Source organism: Mobula hypostoma, chromosome 26 (assembly GCF_963921235.1).
Source record: "Mobula hypostoma chromosome 26, sMobHyp1.1, whole genome shotgun sequence".
Lineage (NCBI taxonomy): Eukaryota > Metazoa > Chordata > Chondrichthyes > Myliobatiformes > Myliobatidae > Mobula > Mobula hypostoma.
The window spans coordinates 20919013-20934446 of NC_086122.1; the positions used below are offsets into that span (position 1 = coordinate 20919013).

General features: G+C 38.5%; 1 protein-coding gene across 7 annotated transcripts in view; it reads right to left on the minus strand.

The window, feature by feature from the left end:
* The window catches only part of LOC134338194 (zinc finger MYM-type protein 4-like), a 228336-nt gene that overhangs the window by 91300 nt on the left and 121602 nt on the right, over nt 1–15434 (minus strand). For all 7 annotated transcript variants that reach the window (XM_063033844.1, XM_063033847.1, XM_063033846.1 and 4 more), the window contains 4 exons: nt 12657–12727; nt 4112–4276; nt 3222–3300; nt 138–405 (listed from right to left, as the gene is read on the minus strand). In XM_063033844.1, coding sequence (XP_062889914.1) covers nt 138–405; nt 3222–3300; nt 4112–4276; nt 12657–12727 — 583 coding nt within the window. The remainder of the gene's footprint in view (nt 1–137; nt 406–3221; nt 3301–4111; nt 4277–12656; nt 12728–15434) is intronic.

The following is a 15434-nucleotide window of genomic DNA, read 5'->3' on the forward strand; positions in this document are numbered from 1 at the left end:
CTGTTTTCTATTGATCAAACTGAGAAATATATAACTTCTCCTCTGCCTAGCCTTGCTTTCCTTACATATTCAAACTGAAAAGAAAGAGGTTCTGTATTCTCCACAGCATAGATTGTTAAATTAAAGGAAGGTCATACTTGCTGCAGAGATAGCAGTATTTTTTTGCAGGAGGGAGAGGTCTTGAAATTGATGCTGAGAATCCAGTAAGGCAGAGAGTAGAACAGAAGAGCTGGGTTGAACCTTTCCTCTGATAGGCAGTCTGTCCTTTTTGTAGAATTTTCTTACAACCCGAACAAGTGACACGTACACTCATAGCAGGACTTGAAGTTGGCTGTACACTGCCACTTACAGGCGACTTAGCCGTGAGGGGAGAACTTGATGAATTTTGTTGCGCCATTTGGGATACTGCAATACAGTAAGAGAAAGTCTCAAAAAAAATTCAAACATGCTAGAACAAGCATAAAATTCCAATATGCAGTTGCCTGGTTCAAGCTGCTTTCCTTTTTGCTGAACACACAAATATTTTTACAGTCTTCCCGTCTGCGAAATTACAAGTGCAGCCCCCATTGATGCTTTCCAGACTGTAATAGCCATCCTTTTGACTGCAGGTACGTCGTACGGTTGGAGCATCTGCACTCATCACACATCTACCAAAGAAACTGCGCCTTTTGCAGCAAGTGGGGAACATGTTGTCACTGGCTCAGCAGCTACAAATATTCATCATAAATTAACTGCAACAGGTAACCTGTTCTAAGAGGTACATTTGTTGCCTGAACCACCATACAATTGGTCTTATTTAGTATACCGTAAGACCACATCTGAATTTGAGATCCTCATTCCAAATAGCTATTTCTTTAACTCCATTCACTTTTTCCATTCTGCAGATGTCTGTCCCTCTGTGGAATATTCTTTATTTCAAGCCCTTTTCCTCGCCTCTTTTTCCTGCGTTGATTGTGCCAATGCTGTTTCCTTCTGTCATGCAAAATTTGAAAGTTTCATCACCTGTAGTACCCGTTTCCACCCTGCCTCCATATTCACCTGGTCCATCACCGACTCTTCCTCTAACTTCTCTACTTCAATTTCAGATGATTATGATCAGTATGCACTCAGCTACCTAGATTACATTTCCACCTTCTTTCCTGCATTGATGCCATTCTATGCTCCCAGACTCTCCATTCCATTACATTTGCTCTGACAATGCAATCTCCCTCCAGGGGATCTGGCATGCCTTGATCGTTCCTCAACCGTGATTCGCCCTCCACATTGGTAAATGACATCAATTGTTTTCATTCCTGTTTCTGCATAGATCTTTTGCAGCCCACTCTTTCCAGTAGTGCTGGTAAATCCTGTCTGTCATGTGGCAGTGCATTTAACATCTTATGCTGGAAAACAGTGAAATACAAACAGCTGGGATGTAACCAGAGTCAGGAAGTTTAGGAGGGGTCAGGAATATGGGTGAGTTCACAGGCAGAGCTAGCATCACGCACACTAAATTTTTCTGCTTGTTTTGACTCAATGAAACATACCGGTTATCAATTCAACCTCAAGTTAATTTACCAGTGGACACTGTGATATCAGCATTTTGTTAACTATAAGTCCACGTCCCTATTCATTGTCAATGACAAGAACTTACTATTGTGCTTCCTGGGAGATGGTGGAAGTTTATTGGGTGGGGGAGGGGGTCACAATCATAAAAGAGGGTATTCTTCAGAAATGAGATGTTAATCGTCCTGAGCACAGTAAATCATTGGAATTCTCTACTCAAAAAGACTCTAAAGGCTCAGGAGTTTATATTCAAGATCAAAGTTAAGAGATGTTGAAGGAATCATGGAATGCAAGGTTAGTACATGGAAGAGGCACTAATCAGCTATGATCCTATTGAACGACAGAGCCAGCACAATCAGTCAAAAAGCTTACTTCCAACTATTTCAGAATAGTGTTAATACTTCCTTTTTCTTACCTTGAACAGGGCAGCTGCATCTAATTATAGAGGAGTGTTTCATTTTGCCTTGACTCAGGAGATTGCTCTCTACAGACATGGTAGTCCCACTCCAACCCATATCAAAATGGTAGACTTAAATAGTTTTCATTTAGAGGCAGGTATTGACAGAAAACATCACACAAACTATCAACTGTGCATCTCTTACTAATAATGATTATACATTTGGAATCTTAGTCATGTTTTAGAAAAATGATAGGGGCAAAACTGAGCATGAATGAGAAAGTTTGCATAAACAATAATATGAAAGTGGAAAGGAAGTTAGATCTCAGCACATATTATTCAATGGTTGAAGATGGGTCTCAAACCTCTACTGATAAGACAGAAATACCATAGAAACAGCAGAAAGATCCACTAATGTAAAAGTAACTAGCTTTCCCACAAAATTTGATTTTCAGCAGCTTATATTTGTATTGTTTTACTAATGAGTTTTGCTCTTGACTCTAACTTTAACTCTGCCTATCAGTGTAATGTACAACACTTCTGTGGCTTATATTTCTCTGGAAATGACCATAAAGAATATTGAAAACTGAAATTTGAATTGTGTGACTGATCTGATGTTTAAATCCCAGGAAAAAAACCATGTCATGTAAACCAGCATTGAAGTGCTTAAGTACAGTGGATAGCAACACTCACTGGTGGTGGCACAACAGCAGGGTCAATAGTGCAGTTGCTACATAAAACTTCAGCGATCCGGGTTCAATCCTGACCACAGGTGCTGTGTAGAGAATGCACTTTTTTGTAGTGACCTTATCCGTTTTCTTCCATGGGCTCTGGTTTCCTCTCACATCCCAAAAAGACTGGTAGGCTAGTCTTGGCTGTTATAAATTGCTCCTGGTGTACAAGTGAATGGTGGAATCAGGAGGTGGGGGTGGGAGTGCATTTGACTATAGTGTGGAAGAAACCGGATTCCCATAGAATTAGTTAAATGAGTGCTATGTGGTTGATGTGGATTCCATTGGCAAGGCGTTAGTTTCCATGTCCAATGACACTACCTTCTTCACTTCCTACAACCTAGCTTACAAGGCTCATGTTGTATGAATGATATTTAAATACATAAACAATTATGTATTTGAACTGCTTGCCTTTGTCAGAAGTAGGTGCAGACTACATTAATTGTGTCCTTTATAACCATAAGATTTAAAGGAAAATGTGTTAATGCTGTTCTGTCCTGTAAAAATCCATTAATCTCTAATTCAGGAACAAGGTACAATGTGCCTACCAAGATTTCTGCCACTCACTGAGAACACAGCACTGATTTGGAGATCAGTCTCCTGAGGCTTGGAATGCTGGCCATATACCTGAGGTAGAAAGCATAAAATTATTTTTGCCTTCATACAGAAAACCACAATATATTCTCAGACTACTCTTTTTTGGAGGTTGGACATTTTAAATCAATGACTGCAACATGAGCAGCTCAAAACTACTAGAAATTTAATTAGGAGAAATGGGTTTGACTGGTAATATTCTTGCTCTGAATCAAACTAAGACTTGATCACATAACTGGAAATATACTGTATTTATATTACATTAAAGGGATCACATTCCCCCAGATTCAAAAGCATATTATTCAGAAAAGTTACCTTTTCTAAGTCTTATCAGTTTCATGATCCAGATTATGGGAGGGAATGAAAAAAACAGCCAGAATTTCAAACCATGTATTATAACCAAGCACAAGGTAACTCCTACATTACTATAACATTTCCCACAACATTAGCTATGAGATTGCACATGATGAATGGTAGGTTAGATACTGCTGTGAAAAGAATGGTGTAGCAATAACTTATGGTCCTCCAGTATCACCAATATGAAAGTTGCTTTCTTTGTGGCTAAATTGGAATCGAAATTTCTCTGTCCACTTTTTCATGACCTATTAAAATATTATCTGTCCATTTTTCATATTTCATTAATATCTAGCATTCTGTGAACTAATCTAATTCAGCAAGACACTTCTATGCTTAAAAGCATAGCTGAAGTAGATTAATTTACAGAGCACTAGATTTCGTAGATGGCATTTAGTATTCTCAAACTAAACAAGCATCAACAGGCACGCAACAATATATTTAATTTACGCTCATACTTTGCAAGATAAAAACAAATCTACATTTTTACCTGTAATGAATCAGGCTCGTCCTTAATTCTTACACTTGTTTGTGATACCAACGCCTTCTCGTATCCTTCATCCAAAGGTTCATCTTTTATTTTCATACCCGACATAAAATCCACCCTTGTGTTTTTTGAGGATTCGTTATGTCGATGCAAATTTGAGGAAATTTCCTAAAATAATTGGCAAAATCTTTAATAAATGTGTGAAGTTTGCTGAAATCATTTTAAACTTTAACACCAGATACTTTGACAATAGCTACTAAATTCACTGGGGGGGGGGAATGAATTAAAATGCTCTGATAGTAATTTCAATTCAACATACTACGGCCAATTATCTTACTTTTTAATACAGGCCAAGTGTCACTTAGACATGCATTTACTATCCATCATTAAGTTGTCAAAGGATGATGGTAAGCTCCCTTCTTGAACTCCTGCAGCAGACTGGGTTCATCCACTAACTCCATTATTATTTCCCAGTAGTCAGCTTATGTACAGCCTAATGTCACTTTATGAACGTACAATGTATATAAGCTATCTTGCGTATTTAAATAGATTGTGTATAGTTTTGTATTATTATTTGCTCTTTATCTTTTGTGTTTTGGTGCTGCATCAGATTCATATAACAATTATTTTATTCTCTTTACATTTGTGTACAGTATGTGACATTAAACAATATTAAATCTTGAAAACAATGATTATTCCCATTCCTGATGAAGCATTTGAATCTGGTCAGACCGAGGAGACTACATCCACACATTCCTGCAAGCATGTCCCAGAACTGTGATGCTTCACCAACACCCACAATTTAACCAGCAGAGTAATTTCCCCTTAATTCCAATCGACTTCAATCTTACTGATTCTGTATACAGCATTCTGTCAAATACTTCTGCTGACAACAAACTCAAGTGTTTTAGTTTATGCCTGAACCAAACCAGAGGTTTGCAGTTAATTGGACCTGGCAGGACTCAAATTAAATATCAGTGAGCATGACATAGGTAAGCAAATACTGCTTGATGAATGCAGTGAACAGCTCCCTTCATTTCGCCAGTGACTGAAAGTAGACTATATGGCTATATTAGGTTGCCGTTTGACCAACCCATGGAACAGAGCTTTCAACTGAGCTTTATGTCCACAAACATCTGAGGGAGATTGAATGAGCTGAAATTATTTTTTTCAGAGTATTAACCAAATGCATTATTAGCACCAGAAGGCCTGTCCAGTTTCATTCTTACAACTTTGTCATAGCAGATTATAACAACCAAGTGTTTTACTCAGCCTTTGCAGGTAATAGTTAAGATGGAGGCAACCAAATTGCTGAAGGTGTCAGTCAGGGCAAAATGGGTGACCAAATATAAAAGAAGTAACTGAAATACTGTGGTACTGTGGTTCAAAAAGACATTTCAGCCAACCGGTCAATGTTTGCATTTCAAAAACTCATACCAGGTAAATCAGTAAAATACGACAAAAATCTTATGTCAAGATTGTAAATAATATACCTAAAACTATACAATATGTTATAAGGTAGATGATCTTGTAGTGCAGTTAAGAGATTGGCAGGTATGATGTTGTAGGCATCAGTGAGTCAAGGTTAAAAGAAGATTATAGTTGGGAACTTAACATTATGGGATACACCTTTTAACAAAACGACAGGCAAGTAGGCAGAGGGGTATGGTGGCTTTGTTGGTAAAATTGAAAATAAATCCATAGAAAAAGGTTCAGAAGATGTAGAATCCTTTTGGGAAGAGTTAAGAAACTGCAAGGATAACAACACCCTGACAGTCCCTCACACCCACCCCCCTTCCGAGCAACAGCCAGGAAGTAGGGCATAAATTTTAACAGGAAATAGAAAAGGGATGTAATAAGGGCAATGTAGCAAGTCATAGGGAATTTAAATCCGCACACAGATTCAGAAAATCAAGTTGATGCTGGATCCCAAGAGAGTGAATTTGTAGAACGCCTACAAAATGGCTTTTCAGAGCAGCTTCTGGTTGAGCCCACTAGGGCAAAGGCAATTTTGGATAGGGTGTTATGTCATGAACCCGACTTGATTAGGGAGCTTAGGGTAAAGGAACCCTCAGGAGGCAGTGATCATGATATCACAGACTTCACCCTGCAGTTTGAGAGAGAAAATAAAATCGTATGTATCAGTATTACAATGGAGTAAAGAGAATTACAGAAGCATGGGAGCTCAGCTGGCCAAAATTGACTGGAACAGAACACTCACAGGGATGACAGCAGAACAGCAATGGTTGGAGTTTCTGGAGGCAATCCGAAAGTACAGGATAGATAATGCCCAAAGATTAAGTAGTATTCTAAAAGGGAGGATGAGGCAACCGTGGCTGACAACAGAAGTCAAAGACAGCATAAAAGGAAAAGAGAGAGTGTATAATGTAGCAAAAATAGTGGAAAGGTAGAAGATTGGGAAGCTTTTAAAAACCAAAGAAGGCAAGTAAAAATGCCAGAAGGAAAGAAAAGATGAAATATAAAGGTAAGCTAGCCAGAGATATCAAAGAGGATACCAAATGCTTTTTTCACAGATAGCAAGAGAAAAGAGTGGATATCGGACTGCTGAAAAATGCCAATGGAGAGGCAGTACTGGGGCGGCAAAATGGCAGACAAACTTAACGATTATTTTGCATCAGTTAGGCTGACATCAGTGGCTGGGAAGATGTTGGAGAGCATGATATCTTGCTTGTCTAATCTATTGGAGTTCATTGAATAAATATAAGCAGAATAGACAAAGGAGAGTCAGTGGATGCTGTTCACTCGGATTTTCAGAAAGCCTTTCACAAGCCTTTCATGAGGCTGCGTAACAAGATAAGAGCCCATAGTATTACAGGAACGATACTACATGGATAGAAGATAGGCTGACTGTCAGAAGGCAAAGAGTTGGAATAAAGGGCTCAATTCTGGTTGACTGCAAGTGACTAGTGGAATTCCTCAGAGGTCGATGATGGGATCGTTTATTTTCACATTAAATGTCAATGGTTTGGATGACAGAATTGATGGCTTTGTGGCCAAGTTTATGAAAGATACAAAGATAGGTGGAGGGCAGATAGTGTTGAAGAAGAAGAAAGTCTGCAGAAGGACTTAGACAGATAGGAAGAATCAGTTAAGAAATGGCAAAGCAAATACCGCATTAGTAAGTGAATGATCATCATTCTGGTAGAAGGCATAAAAGCATAGACTATTTTCTAAACAGGGAGAAAATTCAGAAATCAGAGGTGCAACGGTACTTAGGAGACCTTGCGCAGGATTCCCTGAAGTTTAACTTGTAGGTTGGGTTGGTGGTAAGGATACAAGGTCAGTATTCATTTCAAAAGGACAAATACAACAGCAATGATGTGATACTGAGGCTTTATAAGGCATTGGTCAAACTGCATTTGGAGTATTGTGAGCAGTTTTGGGCTTCTTATCTAAGAAAAGTTGTGCTGGCATTGGAGAGGGTCCTGAGGAGGTTCACGAGAATTCGTCTGGGAATGAAAGGATTAACGTACAGGAAGACTTTGATGTCTTTGATGTGCAGGCTCTAGGCCTGTCTTGAAGTTTAGAAGAATGAAGGGGGACCTCAATGAAACCTATCTTATATTAAAAGGCCGAGATAGCATGGATGTGGAGAGGATGTTTCCCACAGTGTGAGAGTCCAGGATCAGAGGGCACAGCCTCAGAATACAGGAATGTCCATTTAGAACAGAGATAAGGAGGAATTGCTTTAGCCAGAGGTTGGTGGATTTGTGGAATTCACTGCCACAGACATCTGTGAAGGCAAAGTCACTGAGTATATTTAAAGCAGAAGCTGATAGTTTCTTGGTTAGTCGGGGAGTGGGCAGGAGTATCAAGTTGAGGGGGACAATAAATCAGCCATGATGGAAAGGCGGAGCAGACCTGATGGGCCAAGTGGTCTAATTCTGCTCCTATGTCTTATGTTCTTATAAAATTGAGAGGTATAATGAATTACCATAAAAGAAAAAGACAATGGATATTCAATAATTAAAATATAGAAATGTCTGAAATACTCCGAGTACAGGTATCATCTGTGGAGAAAGAAAAACAGAAAACAAAAATAACTTTCAGGTAACTAACTGTTCACCAGAACTGGTAAAAGTTAAGATTTCTTTTTAAAATACCTGGAAAGATGGAGAAAGGGAAAAATTGAATGATATACGAAAGGATAAGATTGAATAAAGGAATGATGCTACAAGGTGAAGCAGAAGATAAACACAAAATACTCTGCAGATGCTGGGGTCAAAGTAACACTCACAACACCCTGGAGGAACTCAGCAGGTCGGGCAGCATCCGTGGAAACAGACGAAGGGTTCCGGCCCGAAACGTTGAATGACTGTTTCCACGGATGCTGTCCGACCTGCTGAGTTCCTCCAGCGTGTTGTGAGTGAAGCAGAAGATAATCTGACGAGTGAAGAAACAAAAGATCAGGTGAAAGGAGATGCAAGTAGGAGAAGCAAAATCAAGAACCATCCAAAAAAAAAGGGGGGGGGTGGAAAATGCTGCTGAACCAAGCCAGAAAATACTAGAAATACTCAAGTTCTTGAACCCAACTTTGCCTCTGAAAGGCTGAAATGAACCTAGCTTGATAAGATACTGTTCCTCATTATCAAAGTGCAAAAAGTCAAAAGAGTGAATGGAGGTGGTCCCAAACCTCCCACCAAAGATGGGAAATCTGCAATGAGGGATGCCTTGCTTAGAAGGTACATGAAGAAATAGATGCAGAGACAGAAAAATTAAAAGGAATGAACATCAAATAAAAGCTAGGTTGAAGTGTAAGCGGGCTATAATTTTTCTGTGTCACTGGCTTATTGTGAAAGAAGCCTATTCCTGAAATGGATAAGTCAAGAAAAGCTAGTGATAAACTCATGTAAAATTGAAGAGGGTGGAGATGAACAAGATTGAAGAAATATTTCACTTTAGAACAAGAACAGAATATCAATCCAAAAATCAACAATGAACCATAAAAAAGAGACACGAGAGATAACCCAAATAGGCCTGAAAGAAAACTGTTTCAGAGAATCCGAAAAGAATGCTACTTTCAACATTCCAAAGCAGACTATTTCCTCTGGGGCTTTCTGGTTTACTATTCCATCTTCACAAATATGCATGACCTCCAGTCAAAGAATCTTACACATAACCAATTAGATTTTAAATCCTTCTTTTCTTTAAAAAAACAGCTTATTCCTTCCTACCAATAGCAACTGGTTTGTTCACCTTCCAATTTAGAATATACTTAGAGGCATTACAATAGACAATAGGTGCAGGAGTAGGCCATTCGGCACTTCCAGCCAGCACCGCCATTCACTGTGATCATGGCTGGTCATCCACAATCAGTACTCCGTTCCTGCCTTCTCTCCATATCCCTTGACTCCATTATCTTTAAGAGCTCTATCTAACTCTTTCTTGAAAGCATCCAGGGAATTGGCCTCCACTGCCTTCTGAGGCAGAGCATTCCACAGATCCACAACTCTCTGAGTGAAAAAGTTTTTCCTCAACTCCATTCTAAATGGCCTACCCATTATTCTTAAACTGTGGCCTCTGGTTCTGGACTCCTCCAACATCGGGAACGTTTCCTGCCTCTAGTGTGTCCAATCCCTTAATAATCTTATATGTTTCAATCAGATCCCCTCTCATCCTTCCAAATTCCAGTGTATACAAGCCCAGTCGCTCCAATCTTTCAACATCTGACAGTCCTGCCATCCCGGGAATTAACCTCATGAACCTACGCTGTACTTCCTCAATAGCGAGAATGTCCTTCTTCAAATTTGGAGACCAAAACTGCACACAATACTCCAGGTGTGGTCTCACCAGGAACCTGTACAACTGCAGAAGGACCACTTTGCTCCTATACTAAACTCCCCTTGTTATGAAGGCCAACATGCCATTAGCTTTCTTCACTGCCTGCTGTACCTACACCTGGGACTTGAATGGAGGTTGAGCACCTCTTATCCAAAATGCTTGGGGCCTGAAATGTTTTAGATTTTGGAATATTTGCATCGATATAATGAGAGAGCTTGGGGCTGGGACCCAGGTCTAAACACAAAATCCATTTACATTACAAATACCCTGAAGGTAGTTTTATATAATAATTTTGTGCATTATTATGTGTGCATTGAACCGTCAGAAAGGTAAGCTATCACCACCTTGGCCACCTAGGCGGACAGTCAGTACCTGTTTGGCATCACCATCATTTATGTGCTACCTGTAAGCATTCTTTGTCTTACACTTGTTTATCACAGATAAGTACTTAACAGTAAACATGATTACATGCCATTAATATAATGAAAATATAATGTGTGCAGAGTAACAAAAGGAGCACAGCAGCATCAGGAGAATACCTGAACCAGCTGATCAGTAACAAACAGCTGCAGGCTTACAGCCTCTACCTACCTACCAATACTATAGTCCTCTGTCAGGTGCTTCGCACTTACACCACTGTCAAATTTTTCCAACAACTTGATTTTCTATGTTATGAACAAACACAAAAGCTTCCTCTTTTTCTTTTCACAATTACTCACAGGCCTTTTGACATTTTGAACAATATCTTCACAGCACAGAGAAAGTGCAAACCACATGATAATCATTATAGGGAATGCACAAAGGTCTGGCTATGATGACTGTTTACAACAAACTGATGTCAACAGGCCCCACTCAGGATATGTGAGGTCACTACTCAGAACTGTCTGCGATGCACCTGGGAACCTTCCCAGCGCCTTGTGGAATTTTCCATTTGTGGCATCATGTCAGTGCTCAAAAAGCTTTTGAATTTCGGAGGTTTTCGGATCTTCGGATAATAGGCACTCAATCGATATGTATTTGATTTTTGTTCATATTTCCTGTACATCCAAGAAACCAAATACAAATACATACTGGCAGAACACTTTGCAGTGTACTTCAATTCAGTCTTCAGTCTTTTACTCTTTTCCAGTAAAATTCAATTTAATAGAAGGTATAGCACCTCATTACCAACTAGATGTAATAACCAAGGGTCTCGACATGAAATAATGATTTCCATTGATGTTATCTGAGTTGCTGTGTTCCTCCAGCATTTTGTGTTATTCAACCTTTGTTCAATTTTAGATGTTTAGTAACTCTTTCCAGTACTTTGCTGTAATTTCAAACTTCTACCTATTGCTTTCCCTCTACCTTTTATGATTCTGATTTCTCAATTACTTCACCTTCAAGCAGTTCTTTTGTTTCTTTACTAAGCATATTACCTCATTCTTTGTTAATGACATCATGTCATTTAATCTCCCCGGGATATTTTTCTTTCCCTTGAAGCCTTTGCTTTTTCCTTGATTAGAGAATCTTAGCTCACCCATCCCCATCTCCTCTGTCTGTGTGATATATTTAATATGAATAAATTACCTCACTTTCTACTTAAAATAATGAAGCTGTAAGTAACCTTTTAACCAACAGGGAAGTTTTTCTGCAGAGTCCAGCTGAATTTACATCAACCTCAATTTCAACAAATTTTGCACTGCAGGTTCCATGAGAATGCATTTTCACCTTTGACATCGATAGCTTGTTGCACACAGTCTCAAAGATTAGTTAACATATTATGCATGAATGCTTCACCATCTCAAATAATTACCAAGAAAAATATCAATTTTCTTCAGCTCAGGTTCATTGATAAAATAAAGAGTATCTAGTTATAGTCATACTTTATTTACTAAAATGTATAAGTGTTTTTGGCATGACTGCTCTTCAAAAATAACAAACTTCAATTTTAGTTGTACACTTACTTCTTCATATGCCAAAGGCACATGGGGACACTACAAAACAAATATGCCCGCCTGCTATGTGTTAGGGTAGATGGCCAAGTGCTTGTTTAAAGAGGCACATCTTAATGCACCTTGAAGGGAAAAAGAAAGGCAAAGAAATGAGCAGACATTTAGGAAAGCTCCTAGATCCTTGCCTAATAAAGGAATTAGGTCAACTAATTTCAGGAATGACAGAAGCTAGAATCCGAGGACAGCAGATAACTTAGATAGTTAGAAGTTTGTTAAGAGACTATAGAGGTAAAGTGGCGTGGGACATTACAGGGATTTGAGAAGGAAGTCAAGAATTTAAAAAATGAAGCATTACTTAATCAAGAGGAAATGCAAATTGGCATGAATGAAGATGCAGAGTTCACTGAGAGGAAAGGAGTTAACCTCCAAAAGACATCAAGTTTAGAGAGATTAGAACAAGGGAAGCCAAACAGGAGTACATCAGAAGTAAAGATTGTAGACAATAACAACATGGATGAAAGTTTCAATGGCAGGTGAATAGCAGAACTAAATTCTTGGGGGTACACAATGATTTAAAATGCTGACAAGTAGCACACAGTAAGCAATCTCATGGTGTTTGAATTTAATGACAAAAAAACTTTCCAAATACTTTATTTCAAATGCACAAATTGATAAACTGATATATTCCATCAGTGCAAACCAAGAGAAAAAGAAGCATATTGCATTCTGTTCAAGACCTTGGCTCCCAACACAAAAACATTTCCATTTGATCAACAGTACATAAGTATTCAATTTACATGGATATTTCTTACCACAGAGGATGCTCTAACTGCTGTTATAGTTGCTTCCGATTCAAGATCATCGATATCGTGAGTTTCTTCATCTAAGAATTGCAAGCATCGTGTTATTTAGATTAATAATTCGCATTTGTATGATGTCTCAACAGAAACTAAAATCAATCATCAATTTTCTACTGATAAATTTCTGGATAATATTCAGTTTGCCACCAAAATAAAACTGCTATTTAGAAATCCTTGTGATTTACAGTAGCTGAAGAAATATTTAACCTTTAGTTCGACCAGATTAAAGACGTTCATTACGTTTAAATGCTACATTGTTTACTTGTACTCAGCTACGCAAAAAGATATCCAATAATGGTAACAATTTAATGATTATGAACACATTATCGATAAGACATCAATATAAATTAGGAATCAAGTCATTATATGATGGAAAATCTTGATCAGAACACTTCGCTGAAACATATATTAATGGCAGCAGTGGTTTAAACACATATCCACAATGCTCACAAGAGACATCTAGGCTAGTTCAATAGTCCTGAACAAAATTAAACATCCTACAGTGCAGTGGGTAGTATGAAAGAGAAAGAAGCACTTAAGAGTTATTTCCCAAATTTTGTGTATCTGTCGCAACCTCTTATCTTTTCCCTACTCATGCATTGAGCTACACATCAGGTCCAAGTGAAGACCAAATATTAGTTTCTTTTGAATCAGATGATTATTCAGACTTTTGGTTTTCCTCAGGTCAAATTCCTTGGGCTAACCAAGGTAGCCTGAGAGGAAGTCCACCATATGGAAGCAATTGCTTGATTCAGTGAAAGAATGAATGAAGAAGAAAGTTGTGTTTTTAGTCCTACAGAACGTGATCAAAATGTGCATAACCAAACAGATCACCAGAACAGGTTATTTTCCATGGATAATTATAAAAGATTGCTTAGTTTACTAGTAGCCTGTACTGGCGAGAATGTACAGCTGCAAGAAAAAAGTTTGAGAACCCTTTGCAATTACATGGTTTTCTGCATTAATTGCTCTTAAAATGTGGTCTGATTTTCATTTATGCACAATGATATACAAATACAATCTGCTTAAACTAATAACACACAAACAATTGCACTTTTCATGTCTTTACTGAATACATTGTTTAATCATTCACAATCCAGGCTAGAAAATGTATGTGAACCTTGGATTTAATAACTGGTGGAACCTCCTTTAGCAGCAATCATTTCCTGTAGCTGCTGCCAAATAGATTTGCACAACGGCGAGGAGGAATTTCAGACCGTCCTCCCTACAAACTGTTTCAGTTCATCAATATTTCTGGGATACCTTGCATGAACAGCTCTTTTTAGGTCATGCCACAGCATCTCAATTGGGTTACGGTCTGGACGCTGATTTAGCCATTCCAAAGCATGAATTTTCTTCCTTTTAAACTTTGTTGTTGATTTACTCACGTTGCAGATCATTGTTTTGTTACATCTTCCAACTTCTATTAAGCTTCAGGTGATGGGCCTCTACCCTGACATTCTCCTGTAAAAAGTCTTGATGCAATTTTCAATTCATTGTTCCCTTAATGACTGCAAGCTGTCCAGGCCCTAAGGCAGCAAAGCAGCCCCAAACCATGATGTTCCTTCCAACATGCTTCACAGATGGGATGAGGTTTTGGTGTTGGTATGCAGTGCCTTTTTCTCGTTCAAATATAGCAGTGTGCATTTCTGCCAAAAAGTTCAGCTTTTGTCTCATCTGTCCACAGAATATTCTCCCAGAACTATTGTGGAACATCCAAATGGTGTTTGCAAACTTAAGACGTGCAGAAATTTTTTTTGCTTGGAGAGATGTGGTTTCCTCTGTGGTGTCCTTCTTTGTACACCATTCCTGTTCAGTTGTTTTCTTATAGTGGACACAAGAACAGAGATTTTAACAAGTTATAGAGATTTTTGCAGGTCTTTTGACATTACCCTTGGGTTCTTTTTTACCTCCATCAGCATTGCATGTTGTGTTCTTGGTGAGATCTTTGCAGGATGCCCACTCCCAGAGAGAGTGGCAACAGTACTGAGTTTTCTCCATTTGTAGACAATTTCTCTTATCCTGATCTGATGAACATTCAGGTCTTTAAAAATGTTTTTGTAGCCTTTTCCAGCTTGATGCATCTCTACAACAGTATACTACTTCTAAGGTCCTCTTGATAGTTCTTTTCATTGAGGCATGGTGCATATAAACAGATCTTTCTGGAGAAGAGCAGGCTCTGTCAGTAACCTGACTTTGTGTGTCTTTTTTATAGAGCAGGGCAGCTCTACAACTCACACTTCTTAGCTAACCGTATGGACTGGAACACCTGACACCAAATAGGTTTTGTAGAAGGCATTATCCTAGAGGTTCACATACTTCTTTTGAACCCAGATTATGATTGGTTAAATGGTGTGCTCAGTATTGACGAGAAGTACAATTATTTTTGTGTTATTAGTTTAGGCAGATTGTGTTTTTCTATTATTATAATTTAGATGAAGATCAACCACATTTTATGAGTAATTAATGCAGAAAACCAGGTAATTGCAAAGGGTTCACAAACTTTATCTTGTATCTGTATTTTATCCTTGAACCTTTATCCTTTTTTACATCCATTCTCTGGTGCCTTTTCTCCGGAGAGAGTAGGCACATGATTAAAAATAGAAGGTAAGTGATGCAAGGACTGAAGGAATGATGTAGATCACCACTAGTTTGAGCAGCACAAGATTGGGTTAATTTTCTGCCAGATAATCAGCCTACTACCTAGGTAGATCTGACAGCACTGGCTGC